This window comes from Mytilus californianus, unplaced genomic scaffold (assembly GCF_021869535.1).
Source record: "Mytilus californianus isolate M0D057914Y unplaced genomic scaffold, xbMytCali1.0.p SCAF_8, whole genome shotgun sequence".
In the NCBI taxonomy this organism is placed as follows: domain Eukaryota; kingdom Metazoa; phylum Mollusca; class Bivalvia; order Mytilida; family Mytilidae; genus Mytilus; species Mytilus californianus.
In genome coordinates, this window is record NW_026262734.1 from 99,038,736 (window position 1) to 99,055,556 (window position 16,821).

The following is a 16,821-nucleotide window of genomic DNA, read 5'->3' on the forward strand; positions in this document are numbered from 1 at the left end:
TTTACAAAACTAAGTTTTACCCTAAGGTTATTGTCCGTTTCACTATATATATAATAACAAAGATTTGACCTACCTGTGTCAAGTGAGGATGTAAACAAGACACCACATGGTGTTTTATTTACCTTCATACTGTATCGTTAGGGTTGCTGGTAAAGGTAACATGACCTCGGTAGAAAAATGTCTCAGGACACAAACTGTTTGTCAGATATGGAAAACGGAGTGCATGTCGAATACTCTGGAGATTCTAACGAATCATTTAATACGGAATCAGCTCCCATATTGAATGTTGATTCATTCGCATTATTCGGTCGACCATCTTTCCTTCGAACACGATGGTGGGACACAAAAAGAAGAAAAACATTTTCCTGGATAGGAAAAATCGTCTCTATGCTATTGTATATAGCATACATGGTGTATGCTATATGGTATGATAATGTTAATGCTTTCTTATTGCTGTTTGACACCTGTATTGTTAGTTTATGGTTAGCAGCACATGCAGAAAGATCTAGGAAACTGTTCATCATAGCAGGGAGGAAAATCGTCAAAGCCAACAGGAAAGTTAATACAAAAATTCCTTATTTAAGAATGTAAGTATAAGTGATAACACGACATATGAAAATTAGAAGATGTGGTATAATTGCAAATGAGACAAGTCTCCACAAGAGACCAAATGACATAGAAGTTAACAACTATATGTCACCGCACGGCCTTCAACAATGAGCAACGCCCATACTGCATAGTCAGCTATAAAAGGCCCCGAAAAATCAAATGTAAAACGATTCAAACGAGAAAAGTAACAGCCTTATTTATGTACAAAATAATGAACAAAAAACAAACATGATATTCAGTAACAAACGATAACCACTGAATTACAGGCCCCTTACTTAGGACAGGCACATACAGAATGTGGCGGGGCTAAACTAGTTTGAAGGCGCAAACCCTCCCCCTAACCTGGGACAATGGTGCATATAAGAATAAACTATAAAAATCAGTTGAAAAGGGCTAAACTAATCAGATCGATACAAAGCAGAAATACATCTAACAAAAACACAGACCGAAAGTGGCAGGGTACTTATACATCCCCACAACAAAAAAATACACTAAGTACAGATCTGAGAGTACTCGCAGTTACTGAAAGCTAGTTCAAAGCCAATAACAACTAATGAAAAAATCATGCATCTATGACAGTTTGAATACATAAAGGGCTTAAGATTAATATTTTATGTTCACCACCAAAACAAATTGTTGCATCTGATGCTTATGCTTTTTACCCTCTTATGGGTGTAATTTGTGCTTAATAAAGTTATAGATGATAGATAGTTTATCGGCAATTTAAATGCATATTCAGGACGAGAATTTGTTAATGCTAAATGAATGTTTACCCATGAATGTAATAGATCGACACGCTGAGTAAGGTTTTAACGCTCTAGTTCACAAGGTTGTAGGAAGTTATGACGCCCTTCCCGGGCACATTATTCGGAATCCGAGCCGACCAGTCTTTGTTCTCATTTCTTAATGACGCATGCCTAGCGGAGAAGCAATAAATACTAATTTTTCAAGTTTTTAGTTTGACCCGTTCTGGATTCGCACACGATGCGGTCTGCCTCATCTGAGCAGGTTGTATAAATACAGTTCAAAATTTCAAATTTCTTTAATTCTTCTTTCAATATCCACACGTTAAAGATTGATTTAGGAGGTATTATGAATATACACACATTAAAGATTGGTTTATGAGGTATTATCAATATCCACACGTTGAAGATTGATTTAGGAAGTATTATCAATATCCACACGTTAAAGATTGATTAAGGAGGTATCGTAATTTAATGATTTCTCCATCTGATTGAGAATCTTTGAAATGTTACAAACAACAATATTGACCACTTAAATGCAAGAGGACTCTTGGACTTAGGTGCATTAATTTTGTTGATTTCAAAACAAGACGTTTTCTTGCAATAAGCAGCACGACAGGTACCACTAGTGGAGCGTTTTCACCCCCTTTGTGTATTGGTTCGTAATGGTCATTCTTTAGTTTGCTGTGCAGCGTTTTTGGGACTATTGTTTATTCGTTCGTTTTTTAGTCGTTGATTGTTTGTTTACAAAATACTGATGTTTGAGGCACAGGTACGGGACGAGATTTTTTAAATATATTTATACACTGAATACACATTGTACTAACTTTAGTATATTCTACAATGTATATTAAAACATTGTCTCGTAACTATGGTTGGGGTTTTCTAAATGGTCCTTTATAGATGACAACTAACAGTCGGACATAGTGTAATCTGTAAATAAAAAAAAATATTTACGGCTACTGTATCATGCCTGTTGTAAGATAGTGCCACCCCCTGTGACATTACTATACAATGAAATCACCAAGCCAAATTATTCAAAAGTAACGATTTCATTATTATTAATTGGATTATTTTTATATATTCTATAGAGTCTGCTACCAGTATTACATTCTTTTATTTCAGAATAATCACAGTAGTTGTCATATTGGTATTACTGGTGTTTTTAATATATGAATGGATCCATGACACCCGGAAACTAGTACCTTTTGGTGGGTTGATACTTTTGTTGTTTCTGACATTATTGACGTCACGTTCTCCATCTAAGGTATGTTAGTACCGTCAGTTTTTAATATATAAACTGTGTTTTTATATTACCTCTGTATTTTCATGGTTAATCTATAAATGACAGTAAAAAAATTGACTCAACGTCGTAGAACCTTTTACCAGAGATTAAAACTTTAAACAAGTAAATAATAACTTTTTTAACATTCCGATATCAAATTTTGCACATCAGTTGTCTCTTACAGAGCTATTATCATACCTTTAACTTTGTTGCATAAATATATGACGTGAAATGAACACACGGTACCTATATATATGACTAGTGAATGAAATAAAGGGGGCCTCCAAATGATTTACGAAATAATCAAAGCATAAATGTCTATTTCATTTTAAGTGTATCATTGATTTGCAAAGTTGATTAATCAAAAGAAAGCAATCAACACAAAAAAAAGTATAATTTATTCATATACAAGAATCTGCATCTTAACCTTGCCATAGATGTTTATGCATAGACAAAAATGCTGCCATGTTAAAAAAAAAACACATAGTACATGTTATAATTTTGCATTGTAATAGACTCTCGAAACGAACAACACGTAGAGTTTTTTGTTTATTTTTTATCGAACCCCTAAAGCACATTTCAGTATCAAATTACTTTACAGATTAAATGGACTCCAGTTATTTGGGGAATCCTTCTTCAGTTCCTGTTTGGATTAATTATTCTGCGTTGGCCAATAGGATATGGAGTTTTTGAATTTATTGCCAGTCAAATTTCAGCGTTTCTATCTTATACCGATAATGCTACTAAAATTGTATTTGGAGAAGAAGGACTTAAAGAACATCCAATAGTATTCAAGGTATGTATGTAAAGTATATTACCAAAAAAGAATTACTTTGTACTGTACTCAAAACTTTAAAAATGCTCCTCAAATTCGTACCTTTGCAACTTTTTTTTATTCGAGCGTCACTATATATGAGTCTTTTGTAGACGAAACGCGCGTCTGGCGTAGACAATTATAATCTTGCTATAGATTATGATGAGTTTGTCATAAACCTCTACCTTTGTTAAAAATGTTTCGCCATTAGAATAAACGTGGAAGGATTACCAGGAAAATGCTAAACATATAAAATGTAACATCATGAAAAGGACGTGGGGTAAACGTCAAAACAAACAAACAACGCAAAAAAAAAAAAACAGAAAAATTTAGTGATTCAGCTTGAAGATATAAAAAGTAATGAAAGATCGTGACCGTCACAGACTTATTATCAAAAATGTTCGCATGTGTCAATAAAAGCGGTAGAGATATTAAGTGATTTGGAAGGGTAAGAATATCGTGACTTTAATTATTCTATTTGGCAGTTAAATATATACATTTTACCGCGTTTCGTAGTAAAGCGGAAAAAACTGAAAGTTTCAATCATATGTGTATCGGCCAATGATGTATACGTATGATTTGATAGGTCAGGTGACCTGATGCTTTGGTATGGTAATAATGTTTTTGCGGGAATGTGAAAAACATGTCTATGTGGTCAATCTAGCCGTATAGACATCAAAATGTCGGAGCCGGCACAGTTACATTTTGTAGATTCTTTGATAAACAAACGTGTGCAGGAAGTTGTAACAACGGCACAGAATAATTAAAAGCAGTTTCGACGCTTCCAAATTTTTATTCGCCTCGACGAATAAAAATCAACTACAATTGTCCGAAACACAGCTTTCCAAGATTGAAGAGATGAATTTAGATAATGACGTTTTCAAGAGAAAAGTGAACGAAATTCCAAAGTTACCAACAAAATAAGGGCCACTAGATGTTTTCTAAGGGAAGACCCGGAAGACACCGAACAGACCCAAAAGACAGTATAAACTATAAGTGAAGGTTTGAATATATTACGTAATAGACAAAAGAAAACTAGTTAAATTAGCAGATCAATCCGATAATGGCGGAAAAACGGTCTGTCTTCACGGCATTTTTGAGTTTGGTCTGATTTAGCTTGCCAAAATTATATATATCTTTCGTTGATAAACGAATAACATCGCATTGTAACATTTTGTAAGCTTTGCCTTTCTACTCTTTTAGGTTCTACCTGTAGTAGTATTTTTCAATGCTATCACAAACGTTTTATATTATCTCGGGGCCATGCAGGTGATAATCAGAGTAATTGCTCGTGTCATTAGATTTGTCATGAAAACATCATCAATAGAATCGTTTGCTGCAGCGGCCCAAATATTTATCGGACAGGTATGACATAGATGAAATACCAAACTTTAGCGTGTAGTTTTTTCTTCCCTCCTTTTTATTCTATACTTGCCTTATTCGGTGTTCTGGAGCTCTTTTCACAAAAAATCATGAACATTTCAGTATAACTTACGATCAATTTTAATCGTAAGATTTTTTGTGAAAAGAGTCGCTGTTTTATTAGCTAATGATTACATTTAAAGAAGTTCCATACGATACCGTAATTTTGAGGCATTCCAAAAGTTGTATTCTATTTCTGTATAAAATGAAACATCTATGATTGCACGTGCCCTTCGTGGCAACGTTGAAAAATGCATAGACTGTGATTTAACTGATATTTCATTGTTGTAGCATACAAATTTAACTTAATACTGCAACTAGTTGTGTTTATTTCCTAAATATAGTAACACAGCTATATTTTGTGCAATGTCAATTTCAACATGAATCACTTTTTCCACAATCAGGGGTTCATTAAGGGATGAAAATAAGTTTGAAATTTGTGTTACAATTTGAATAGCTTTCAATGTATTAATTTAAGTTGTAGTATAAAAACAATATTAGATCAATGTCAGAAATATAAACTTTTTTTTTGTATTCGGCACAAAACTAGGTAAGGTCTCGGTAAAACCTCGCCCTTTCCCAGTTTCTCAGCCTCATTTTCTGACATTGACCTAATATTGCATATATAAGAATTTTATGCTTCTTTTTGTAATTTTATAAGGTTGTAAAAGCGTTGAACGCTCGCACATTTTTAATTTGAAGCTGCCCTTTATACAAAATCTGCTTCAGTCAACGCTTTTACACCCCAATAAATTTACAATAGAAACATTCAATTCGTAATTGAATTAAATGGCCTAAATTATAATTAATTTGTCATTTTGTATCTACGACAAATTGTGTTGTCTAGAGGTAAATTTAAGGGAAAAAACATATGATAAATAGTCCATTATTAGAAACTCGAACTAGTCATTTTGCTGGCTGCTGTAAGCATGCCATTATTGGCATTTTAAAAAATACTTTAAATTTTACTGAACTCATTCTCATATGTGTGCGTTACCACCATCGCTTTCGGTGTATTACTTTTGCACGCATGGTAACGTTTGCCCGAATTACCATAGCATTTGCACGTTATACTATCAAATTTGAGCTTAGAAATCCGTACATTTACGCACTGCTTTTCATTATATTTGCGAGCATCTCTTTTGTCATTAAACATGGGAGAAGAGCGAGAAAATATCAAGGACAATATGGTTCTAATATATTTAAGTATACCGCTTTCGTTGATCAAACTTCCCAAACGAAGTTACTGAGTTTTTTTTTTTTTTTTTTTTCTTTCTCACTTTTGCGTACACTGCTGGCAAGTTAAGCTCTGTTATTTTAAAATATCTGCTAAAAAAAGAAAGATTATTTCAAGAAACACAAAACTGCCGGGATGTGCTGAATAAAATTGTTCATTGGAGTGAGCATTAATGATTCAGGGCCGTTAATAGTACGTCCGACCTCTGTATTGATGGTTGGGGTCAGGATTAAATTAATGACATCAAATACGTAATGAAGTAAGAAATAAAGTATGGACAGTGATACTACACAACACGTATGCATAATATTGTATACCCAACCGGTAATTTATTGGATCATAACTATAATGTGTTAGCTTAATGTTTGGTTCGTTTTGTAACTTTTTAGTTTGTTAGGGGAAGACGTTGTGAAGTGAACGTACAATGTTTTATTGATATTTTTCAAGTTTACTACAATCCAACGTTCTGTATTTGCAGACTGAATCTAGTATAGCATTGAAGCCATTTTTGAAAGACATTTCAAGGTCAGGACTGAATTCTGTAATGACGGGAGGCTTTGCAACAATTGCGTGCACATATATTGCAGCATATATTGAATTAGGGGTATATATTTATTTATGTAAATTTAGAACTCAATGATGGTTAAAACCTTCATTTTCAGGTATCATTTTACCGTAATAATCTCTAGTTAATTATTTGTAATCTTCGCGTTCAACTTGAAGATTTAAGTGATACTATTTTACTTTCATTTTTTTTTTTCTATTGATCATACATCATAAAGTTTTCACGATCTTTGCAATTTATGTTATAACGAAATTGGGGAAAATGATACAAACTAACTTAAAGGTAGATCAAAATCATCATAAATATAAACGCCAAAATAAATTATTGCAAACAGATTTGACCCAACAGATCTTAAAACTATACGAATATAAACCACTTTACGGTAATTCGCCGTTTCACAATCTAATGCATTCCGGCCGGGTAATATTCTCAAAAGCGTACACCAAAACGTCGTGATTGGTTAAAAACGTCCTAAACGATGGAAATTCAATAAATGACGTGACGTTATTTTCATTTTGCGGTACGAACAGTTAAATTACCCATGGTCCTTTAGATTCTGAAACGACCAATCAACTAATAAAGCAACACCGTCTCATTAAATTAGATTGTGCCTATTCTATATATAGAATTGTTTTTCATTAACTTATGGTTTGGCTGCCTGTACCATTTGTTTCATTACCCCATTTACAGAGTAAATAATACGTCATATAAGCAATCTTAATAAATTTATTTTGTTCTTTTGAAAATTGGAAAAATTGGTGTGCTCGCCTCGAGTGAAGGAAGGTCGTTGGTTCGATGCCCGACATGGTCAAGACTTGAAAATTAGTAATTGCTGCATTTATAGTTTACAGCAAAGACTAGTCAACCCGAAGTATAAAAATATTGTGTCCGAATTGGATGACTTGCAGACTATTACCGTAATTGTAAACTTGTCAGTTAAGTTGAAAGCACGGTTTATTTTCCTATCATAGCAGCATGTTTTCGTTCAGAATATGTATCTAATTTTCAGCTGGACGTTTAACAGTCATCCATCATCTTTATTATCACCACTATCATCTGCTGTCTCATTGACGCATACTCCATGTCTCATTTAGTATCAACACTACTAGAAATCAGTCTTTTGATGAAATGTGTCAGTTAATTTCTGTGATAACAAAATGTCCATAATCCCTTACAGGTACCTGCACAACATTTGGTGGCAGCTTCTTTTATGTCTGCTCCGGCTGCATTGGCAGTAGCTAAATTAGGATGGCCTGAGAACAGTGAAGTTGAAGAAACAGATTTGAGCAATATACAATTCGATGTTGGGTATGTTATTTCATGACCGTGACATTGTTGAAAAGGAGAAAATAATGAAATAAAAATCATATTGCGTGTGAGCACTGAAGGGTTACGATTGCATTCATTTTATAGTGGAAACTATAAATCAAACATTGCATTGAAGGCAATATTTTGAATTGGAGTTATCTTCCTTTGTCCATAATTTTAGTTTATTCAACTACAATTATGGTAAAAAGAACGTAACTCAAATTACATATATCACCTTTCGTTTCTATTTTTAAAACAGATAAATTCATGCACAATGCACAACTTATGTAAGTTTCAATAAAATAGTTTTCTCGACGAGTATGGTTTATACATACACATTCACATATTTTGTAACTTGAATATCTAAGTACATATATATTGATATCTGCTGCATAACTGCAAACTGTATCCCCCAAAATTGAAAGTTTCTCTTATAGTAATATTATACCATCGCCATGCGGCAATTTCAATTATTGAACACAATTGAGTACAATCTGAAGTTCTCTTTTTATCACACAAAAATCATAGATTATACCTATTTTTATATGGCGATTATCCTACTTGTAAGAAAAGGAATACAAACTCGTTTGCCAGTTCAATATCCCAAGCATGTCGAAAGTTTTCGATATTTTCTATTTAGCTGGTCAGAACTTGTAATGGTTTTCAGTTTGGGTTATTCGGGTACATTCTGTAGACTAGCTATAGTTCGCTATCATTTATCTGTTTTTGCTTTTGACAACAAGAGCTACTCAGATACTTGTATGTTGTAAGAGAGAAACCCAGCCTAGTTTATTCTGCAAGAATCATAGTTCCCTTGCTACTCATTTCTTTGAGATACTACCCTATATCTGGTGAAGCAAACAATGAAAAAGTAAATATGTAAATAAGATACCAAAGGCGTCGGGGAAATCAAAATCTACACACGAAAAAAGATGAAAAGGCAAACTACAGTCAACAAAGCACCACACAGAAAACCAGATTGCCCACACAAAAAAAACACACCGGAGATGAACTCCGACGATCTAGAAGTGTCAGCAATTCCTGCCCCACAAGTGACGTCTTCTTGTTGCTCATGCAACAATCCAGTAAGTTCTAGTCAATGACAGGCTAAGTATTGAAGCAGATTGGTAAATGCATGTTGTCTTAATGACGTTGAAATTATAAAGGTATCACATCCAATTAAATATACACATAAAAATCATGAAATTTTACTTTGTTTACCCAAGGTGTTATCAATAACAATGTATAACACTCGATACTATCCTTTGCAGACAAGAAACCAACCTTTTGGAAGCAGCATCTGCAGGAGCGACATCTACTGTGAAGCTGGTCGCTTACGTTGTTGTAAATCTGATTGCATTTCTTGCTATTTTGTCATTTCTTGACGCCGCTATTTCATTCTACGGTGAAAGAGTTGGTCATCCCGAAATAAATTTTGAGGTATATCTATTATTTTGGTTTTACAAAATGAAAAAAAGTAACCATATGGTTGTTATATCACTAAATATGCAAGGCTCCGTGTTGAAGGCCGTACTTTGACCTATAATTGTTTACTTTTTACACATTGTGACTTGGATGGAGAGTTGTCTCATTGGCACTCATACCACATCTTCTTATTTCTATGAAATAATTGCCACCGAACGTTAAGCAAGCAACAAACAATCAATCAAACATCAAAGTCATAAATAAAATAAAATTCCAGGAATACGCCAAGGAGACAATTACCAAACGATACAACAAAAACAAAAGAATTCTAGATGTCTCACACTCGGCAAAATGAGACTGAAACCGTATTGAAGATAATATTATAAACTTTTGTTGTTAATTATATAATGCAAACTGATGAGCGTGCATGTGTATGGTCACTCATGCCGACTTTTTTACAACGTTCGTTATTTTAATAACTTTGTTATCACTTACGAACTTATTTCAAAGAGTTCGTTGTGTTTTTGTTTTATTCATTCCTTTCATTTATGTTTTATTCTAATTGCTGGATGTTATGAGTTAATTTTGTGTTTGTTTTATTCGATTTTATTTGATTTCATTTCTTTTCGTTTTCTTTTTCATCTGTTTCAGTGGTTATGTTCGTACCTATTCATGCCACTAGCTGTTATCTCTGGTATACCATGGAATGATTGTAGGACTGTCGCTACTTTGATAGGAAAGAAAATTGTCCTCCATGACTTTTTGGCTTACATGGATCTTGGCCGATTGATTAAGAACGATCAGATCGAGGTGTGGTGGGTTTCGTAAATCAACATTTATCTTAGCAAGAATCATAAATCAAAGAAAAATATAATACCTCGAGTTAACTACTGGTATAGGGTTTTATCTTTGTTCTTATATGAAATAAATAAATAAAAAGATGTTGAATGATTTCCAATGAGACAACTATCCACCAGAGACCAAATGTTGTAGATATAAGCAACAAGCACTGATATGACATTTACACAGATTTCACCCTCTCTTTGTTACTTACAGTTGATTATTTCCTGATGATATTTTCAGGTTTTCTCTGGATTTTTATTGTCCACTGACAATTGCACATTGAGGGGCACCATAAATAAAGACACCATTAAAACGTGATTATAGAAAAAAGATGAACAACATGAAACTAATTACTTTATGTTATTACATTGAGTGTCCCTAATAAAGTTTATTTCATGATAGCGCTTCGAGTGTAAAATTTCTATGTGTTTGTCATATTTTTTCAATATGTATTTGATCTTATTATGACCATTCATAACAGTATTCAGTAATGTTGTTTTTAATTTTAACAAAATAAAATGAAACTCAAAAAGTATAGCTACAAACAATCTAATTAAAATATAGTTCTCTGATTTCGTTATACTCATCTTTACGAGCACGCGCGTTAATATTGATCAAAATTTTAATGAGATTGAGCTACTAAAATCCAAAGGAAGAAAACACTGGACAGATGAATTGATGCAACGAATACATAATCAGTGATCTGGAAGGATTTTTTCTCTATGGGCCCAGGGCCCCCCAAAAATAAATTCAATGAGCCATTTTTAGAATTAATGGGCCATGTTGTCAAATGAGTGGGCCATTCATTTACAATAAAAAAAAAATTAAAAAAGTGTATATTTCACTGTACTTACAAGTATGATTCTAATTAATATCATGGATATTGTTCCTGTGATTTTGTAATTTCAATTTCAATGAATATACAATAACTTCTTCCAAACCGGGCAATATTTACGATAACCTTTATTTACAATGTTAAAACTTGTTCTGTTCCCTTGTTCATGTTCATGTTTTTTTTTTTACCATTAAATTTGGGTCTTCGTCGATACCATACTTATTCCAGACGTTCCGTATTAGAGGACGTTTCTGACATTTCCTCTGCACTTGTATTATTATTACTTCATCACGATGACAAGAATAACAGTAGAGAGTAACGTTAATTGATAAGACACAACAACAATTCGCTGAAGGCATGTTTACAAAATGTCAAAACGAGCCAAAGACCAAAAATATTGACAAGGACAGTTAAGCCCCTTTTATGGAGACAAATACTATGCTATTCATAAAAAGGCTTTTGGATTTTTCAATCGAAATAATAGCAAGCTTACTTAAAAGATTATAATTAGGTACTAGCCAATTTTCACAAATTTAAAGTTGTTTATAAAAAAATTATATCATGAATGATGGTTAATTACGTTTTTTGGGTTGTCAGTCATACCGCATGTTGCTATTATTACCATAGGAAAACACCCGAGACGTCCCAAAAATATATAGGTGCTCCTATCATTGGAGATAACACTACACAGTTGTGTACTCACACATGGCGGCACGAAATACGATCGGAAATCCATTTGACGATATCTCAACGTTTTAAAACGAAGTGAAAAATATCATGCGCCACGCGGGCGCTTACATTTGTCACTCTATGCGCCATTTCTGGTCGATAAGCGCAATTGGCGCAAGGCGCACGTCCTTCCCGATCACTGCATAATGACAGTTACATTCTTGACTTGGTATAGATCTGTTTCATGTATTAATCTTAGATTTATGGCAACAATCTGTCACTTTTTGCATACAGCTGATACTTTTGAATAACGAATACATCATTTTATATATTTTCTTTAGTTAATTTTACATTTCAAGGATCGTTCAGCAGTAATAGCAACATACATTCTTTGTGGATTTGGTAGCATAGCATCTATTGGTGTTACGTTAGGCGCGTTAACTGCCGCTGAGCCTAGCAGGCGCAGAGATTACGCCAGAGGAGTGTTCAGGGCGTTTGTTTGTGGAAATGTTGCTTGTTTTATGACGGCCTGTGTTGCAGGTAAATTAAATTATCAGCATAACTTCTCATGGGAAAAGTAGGATAGAGTGAAAAGGTTGCATCCTGTCCACACTTAATCCTCTCTCTTTGTTATCCTTACTTTTTAGTTTTTGTTGAAAATGTCAAAAGAGATAAATAAATAAGAAGATACTGTAAAACGGATGAAATTGTGTTTCAATGAAAAAGTTCCTACTTTTGATTTTGATTTGATTTTTGGTGTTTTAACGCCACTTTTAAGCACCGCTTTTGTGCTATTTCGTGGCGGTCAGTTTTTATTGGTGGAAGAAGCCGGAGTGTCCGGAGAAAACCACCGACCTTCGATAGGAAAACTGACAATCCAAGTCAATTAAGATTGGAGTCGAGTGCACCCGCACGAGCGGGGTTCGAACTCACAACCTCAGTGTTGACTGGCTAGTGATTACAGTAGTGACTACTTAGACCACTCGGCCACCGAGGCCCCCGAAGTTCCTACTTAACTATAGTGGTATCCGGCATGGCAAATATAAATCTGGTGATTAGTCGTATTTGTAAAGTCATTAACGAGGAAAGGTGCACGACATTGTGGTTATGGCAATTGATAATAGCGTAGATTGTTGGTGTTCAAAGCCACGTTCCGCACTCTTGGCTATATCGTGGCGGTCAGTTTTATTGGTGGAGGGAGCTGGAATGCCCGAAGAGAATCGTTGACCTTCTGCAGAAAACTCGAATTCGAACTTACAACCTCAGTGTTGACATGTTAGTGATACATTAGTGAACTACATAGACCACTCGGCCACCGAGGTCCCCGTAAATCTTTCGAAGCGATTACTCTAACTGTATGAATAAGAACTCATGGCGTAAATATAGTTTCCTAGTAAGCAACAGCGCTTTAATAAAGTAATCATGATAGATAATGCAACCTGGTGAAAACAGACACACAATAACGCGTTAAAAGCTGAGAAACACTTGTGCATCTGGAGGATAATATTATCTTTAGAATTTGATAAGTTTTACATCATTTAGTCAACAAAAAATGTTTTAGTATCAATATCAACGTAAAGGCATGATCAGTCAGAAAGTTATTAAAATTTAGGCAACGTTCATGCCTAGCATATGTTTTCCGTGTACCTATGTTACATGCAACTGGTAACATTTGTTCATATTGAAACAGTGTAATTATTCGCTGACAAAATTTTAAAATTACCCAATGGAACAACCTGAATATGTATTGCGAAGTGTTCAAACTGTTAAGACATTGGTAAATCATTTTCTAGTGTGGGTGCAATTAAAGATTGACAACCAAAGGTTTGGGGAAAGTTTTAAATAATATTGTGATTAAAAAATTAAAACATTGCATTGTATTATGCAAATAAAACATATGTAGGAAATATTTTAAATTGAGTCAAGAAATCTTTACCCCCTCCCCCGCCCCCTAAAAAGTGCATTACATTAAAACGGGTCTTTTGTTTTACAGGAATGCTGTACACAGAATTTACTCCAATGTTATATAACAACGCTACAAACTGCAACATGACCAGCCTATCATCATGTAACACAACTATATCGAATTCATCATTATATGTGTTAGATCTTAGAAATATCACACAATATGAATTCTAGATATTTTATGTACGTATTCAAAACTTGTAAAACAAAACATGCATTGCTATATACATGTACTCGAAATATATACTGCATAATTATCTAACCTCGTTTTATACGGAGTATAGTTGCTTAAGTATGTATATTTTCTGTCCATTTTTATTACAATTTCAACCACAATTGCCTTGTCAATTTTTCCAAGAGCTATCTTTATTTGTAAAAAAAATGTATAAGATTTTGCCTACAGTTTTTGTATTAGATTTGCAAATTCATTTCTGAAATGTTATTGGATGTCAACTCTTGAAATGATACTTATTAATTAAAATAGCATGTACGATATAACGTTAAAACTGAAAAAAAATTCTCAGAGTTTGACTGACAGATAGTTTCCCATTAAATTTGTATCAAATAATGATACTTTTATCGTCTTGTATCTGATCAAAACTATGTATTTGTAATCATTATCCTGGTAAAATATACGATGTACCACCCAGTTTATATGTTACATGAAAATTAATATGAAGTTAAACGATTGTTCCTTGACATGTGAAACAAGAGGTAAATATATACAAAATACAATCACATACAATCATAGAAATAAATAGAACAACTTAGAAATGAAATATATTAATAATTACTAAGAATAAGAAATGTGTTTACCTCTAGTCCACCATTAGTTACAAATTTGTTTAATATGTTTGTGAAGCTTTTGCTTATATTCTAGTGCTAATTTATTTTTCAATATCCAAGTCGGTAAAAGTTTTGTCTATCCTCCGTAATTTAATTCCAAACTTACACATTCGGTTTTATGGCAGGAGGATATACATTTACAGATGGTTTATGAAGTTAGTGATGTTCAAGGGTAAGTCAAGAGACCTTCACCAATCTGCTATTGTATGATGTGTCATCAGTTGATATGATAGTCTGGATGGGGGTCCTTCCATTTTTGTAGTCTTCAAATTTAAAGGCCATTTTTCCCTATTCCTTTATTTGTTTGCCCATTTCTCTATTCCTTATATTTTAGCTCAATATTCTCTATTCTTCATTTTTGGCCTATTTTACTGTATTCTTTATTTTTTTGGCCTAATTTTTTCACCTTTCCTTTTTCCGTTCTTTATTCTGTATTTTTTGCCCGTTATTCTCTATTCTGCATGCAAACCCCATCCAGATCCTCTGATATGACTGATCTGTACTTTAATGGGAGTAACACGGCGAAAGCGACTAGTGGTGCAAAAACCGCTGACCCTCAGATTTTTGTTTGCGTTGCTCAATCAATTGTTTCCTATGTAACATTTTTGTGGGCTACTTGTCTTTCCGTCGTTTTTCAGTGGCTATGGTGTTAGCTGTTTTTCTGCGACCTAGCATTGTACAGAGCTGGTGTTCAACCCTAAGTTTAAACCTTTTATATTGTTCTTCTCATCTGACCTTGTAAGGAAAAAACCTCTACATCTTTTACCTTCTTTTGAAAAGAATTTATTAATTTTCTTTGCCTCTGGAAATGGCCGACTTTTTTCACCATGCAAAACTATGCTAAAACAGAATTACATCTAGACCATAAGTGCAAGTTTGGGTATGTATTGGATTAAAATGATCTTGCCGCCATTTTTGCCTTTACCAATTCTTGTGTGGTCTGTTTTAATGTCTATATTTGTAATTCATGTTTTCCTTTAAATGCATTATGCTCACTTAGTGGGACCGCCACGGTTCTCGTGATAGTGTGTTCGACTAGAGTGGGAAGTCATGGGTTCGAAAACCCGGCCGGGTCAAATCAAAGACATTAACATTGTTATTTGCTGTATCTCCGCTAAGTATGCGGCATTAAGAGAAAGAGCAAATACTGGTCGGCTCGGATTCATAATAGTGTATTCAGGAAGGATGGACATGTCTTCCAGTTATACTGTTACTTTGTGAACTAGCACGTTAAAAATCCGATCGACTCAGCGTGTAGGTAGAGTATAAGCAGGGTTAATATTCATATCGCATTAACATGTTCTCGTCCTGAATATGCGTTTAATTTGATGCGTGACGACAAATAGCTACCCATTAATATCGTTTCTTATTGGATACCAATAACTTCAAACTTTTCAAAATACTGATTTGTTTCCTTCCTTTTTACACGAAACGATTATTATGTAGTATGTCTTAAATGAACAAATCCCAATGAAACAATCTAAAAAAAGAAAACACCTATAAGTCACCATGCTATTACTTAAACTAAAATGTAGAGTGACCTATAGTTGCTTACATCCACCTGATTTGGACTCATTGGAAATCATATCTCCTTTGTTTATATATGTATGTACTGACCACTATGTCATGAAGTGTCTGACAAGCTTTTTCTAGCGTCTTGTGATTTTTTTTTCATCTTAAAACATAAGTATAAAACATCTCAATGCAAGCATTTGCATTAACTAACGACTAGAAGCAAATGGTGCCTAAAATTTTCAGTCTTCTAAATAAATTTTAATCCTTGATCTTTGAATTTTAAATCAATAGTGATCATGTTCATCAGGCATCATTGCTTTTGACATTCTGTATGACTAGAATTACAAAGGGCTGACATGCTTTAATATTCCATGTCATCTGATTGTGACTTGAAAATAAATAGGTTGTACTCTCCCCATTTTTAGAATAAATTGAAATATTAAAAAGATTCACAACAAGAGGTCTATAGTGGGTAGTAAGTCTTTTAAAAAATATGTGATCATAACCTATAACCCCCCCCCCCCCCCCAAACTGCTTCTCCATGGTGGTACAAAAGTGTTAATGATTCACAGATGGTGTTGATAGCATATCAATTCACTTATTTCATAACTAGATTGATTGATTGATTAGTGGTTGCTTTCCGAGCCCTCAGCATTCATAACTAGAACCTCTGAGACTAATAAAGAGGTTTTCCTTAAAGTTTGTTTTGTTCCTATGTTCCCAAGAGAAGTTGCTCATGT

The 16,821-nt window shown here is 33.9% G+C and overlaps 1 protein-coding gene across 1 annotated transcript; it reads left to right on the forward strand.

Moving 5' to 3' along the window:
• The first annotated feature begins 341 nt into the window (after positions 1 to 341).
• LOC127712924 (solute carrier family 28 member 3-like) lies at positions 342 to 14,138 on the forward strand. Its single transcript, XM_052219516.1, has 10 exons — positions 342 to 587; positions 2,478 to 2,619; positions 3,239 to 3,433; positions 4,655 to 4,816; positions 6,589 to 6,714; positions 7,853 to 7,983; positions 9,255 to 9,423; positions 10,060 to 10,218; positions 12,115 to 12,295; positions 13,749 to 14,138. The coding sequence occupies exons 1-10, from the start codon at positions 388 to 390 to the stop codon at positions 13,892 to 13,894; spliced, it is 1,611 nt and encodes a 536-aa protein (XP_052075476.1). The 5' UTR covers positions 342 to 387; the 3' UTR covers positions 13,895 to 14,138.
• Positions 14,139 to 16,821: the final 2,683 nt, after the last annotated feature.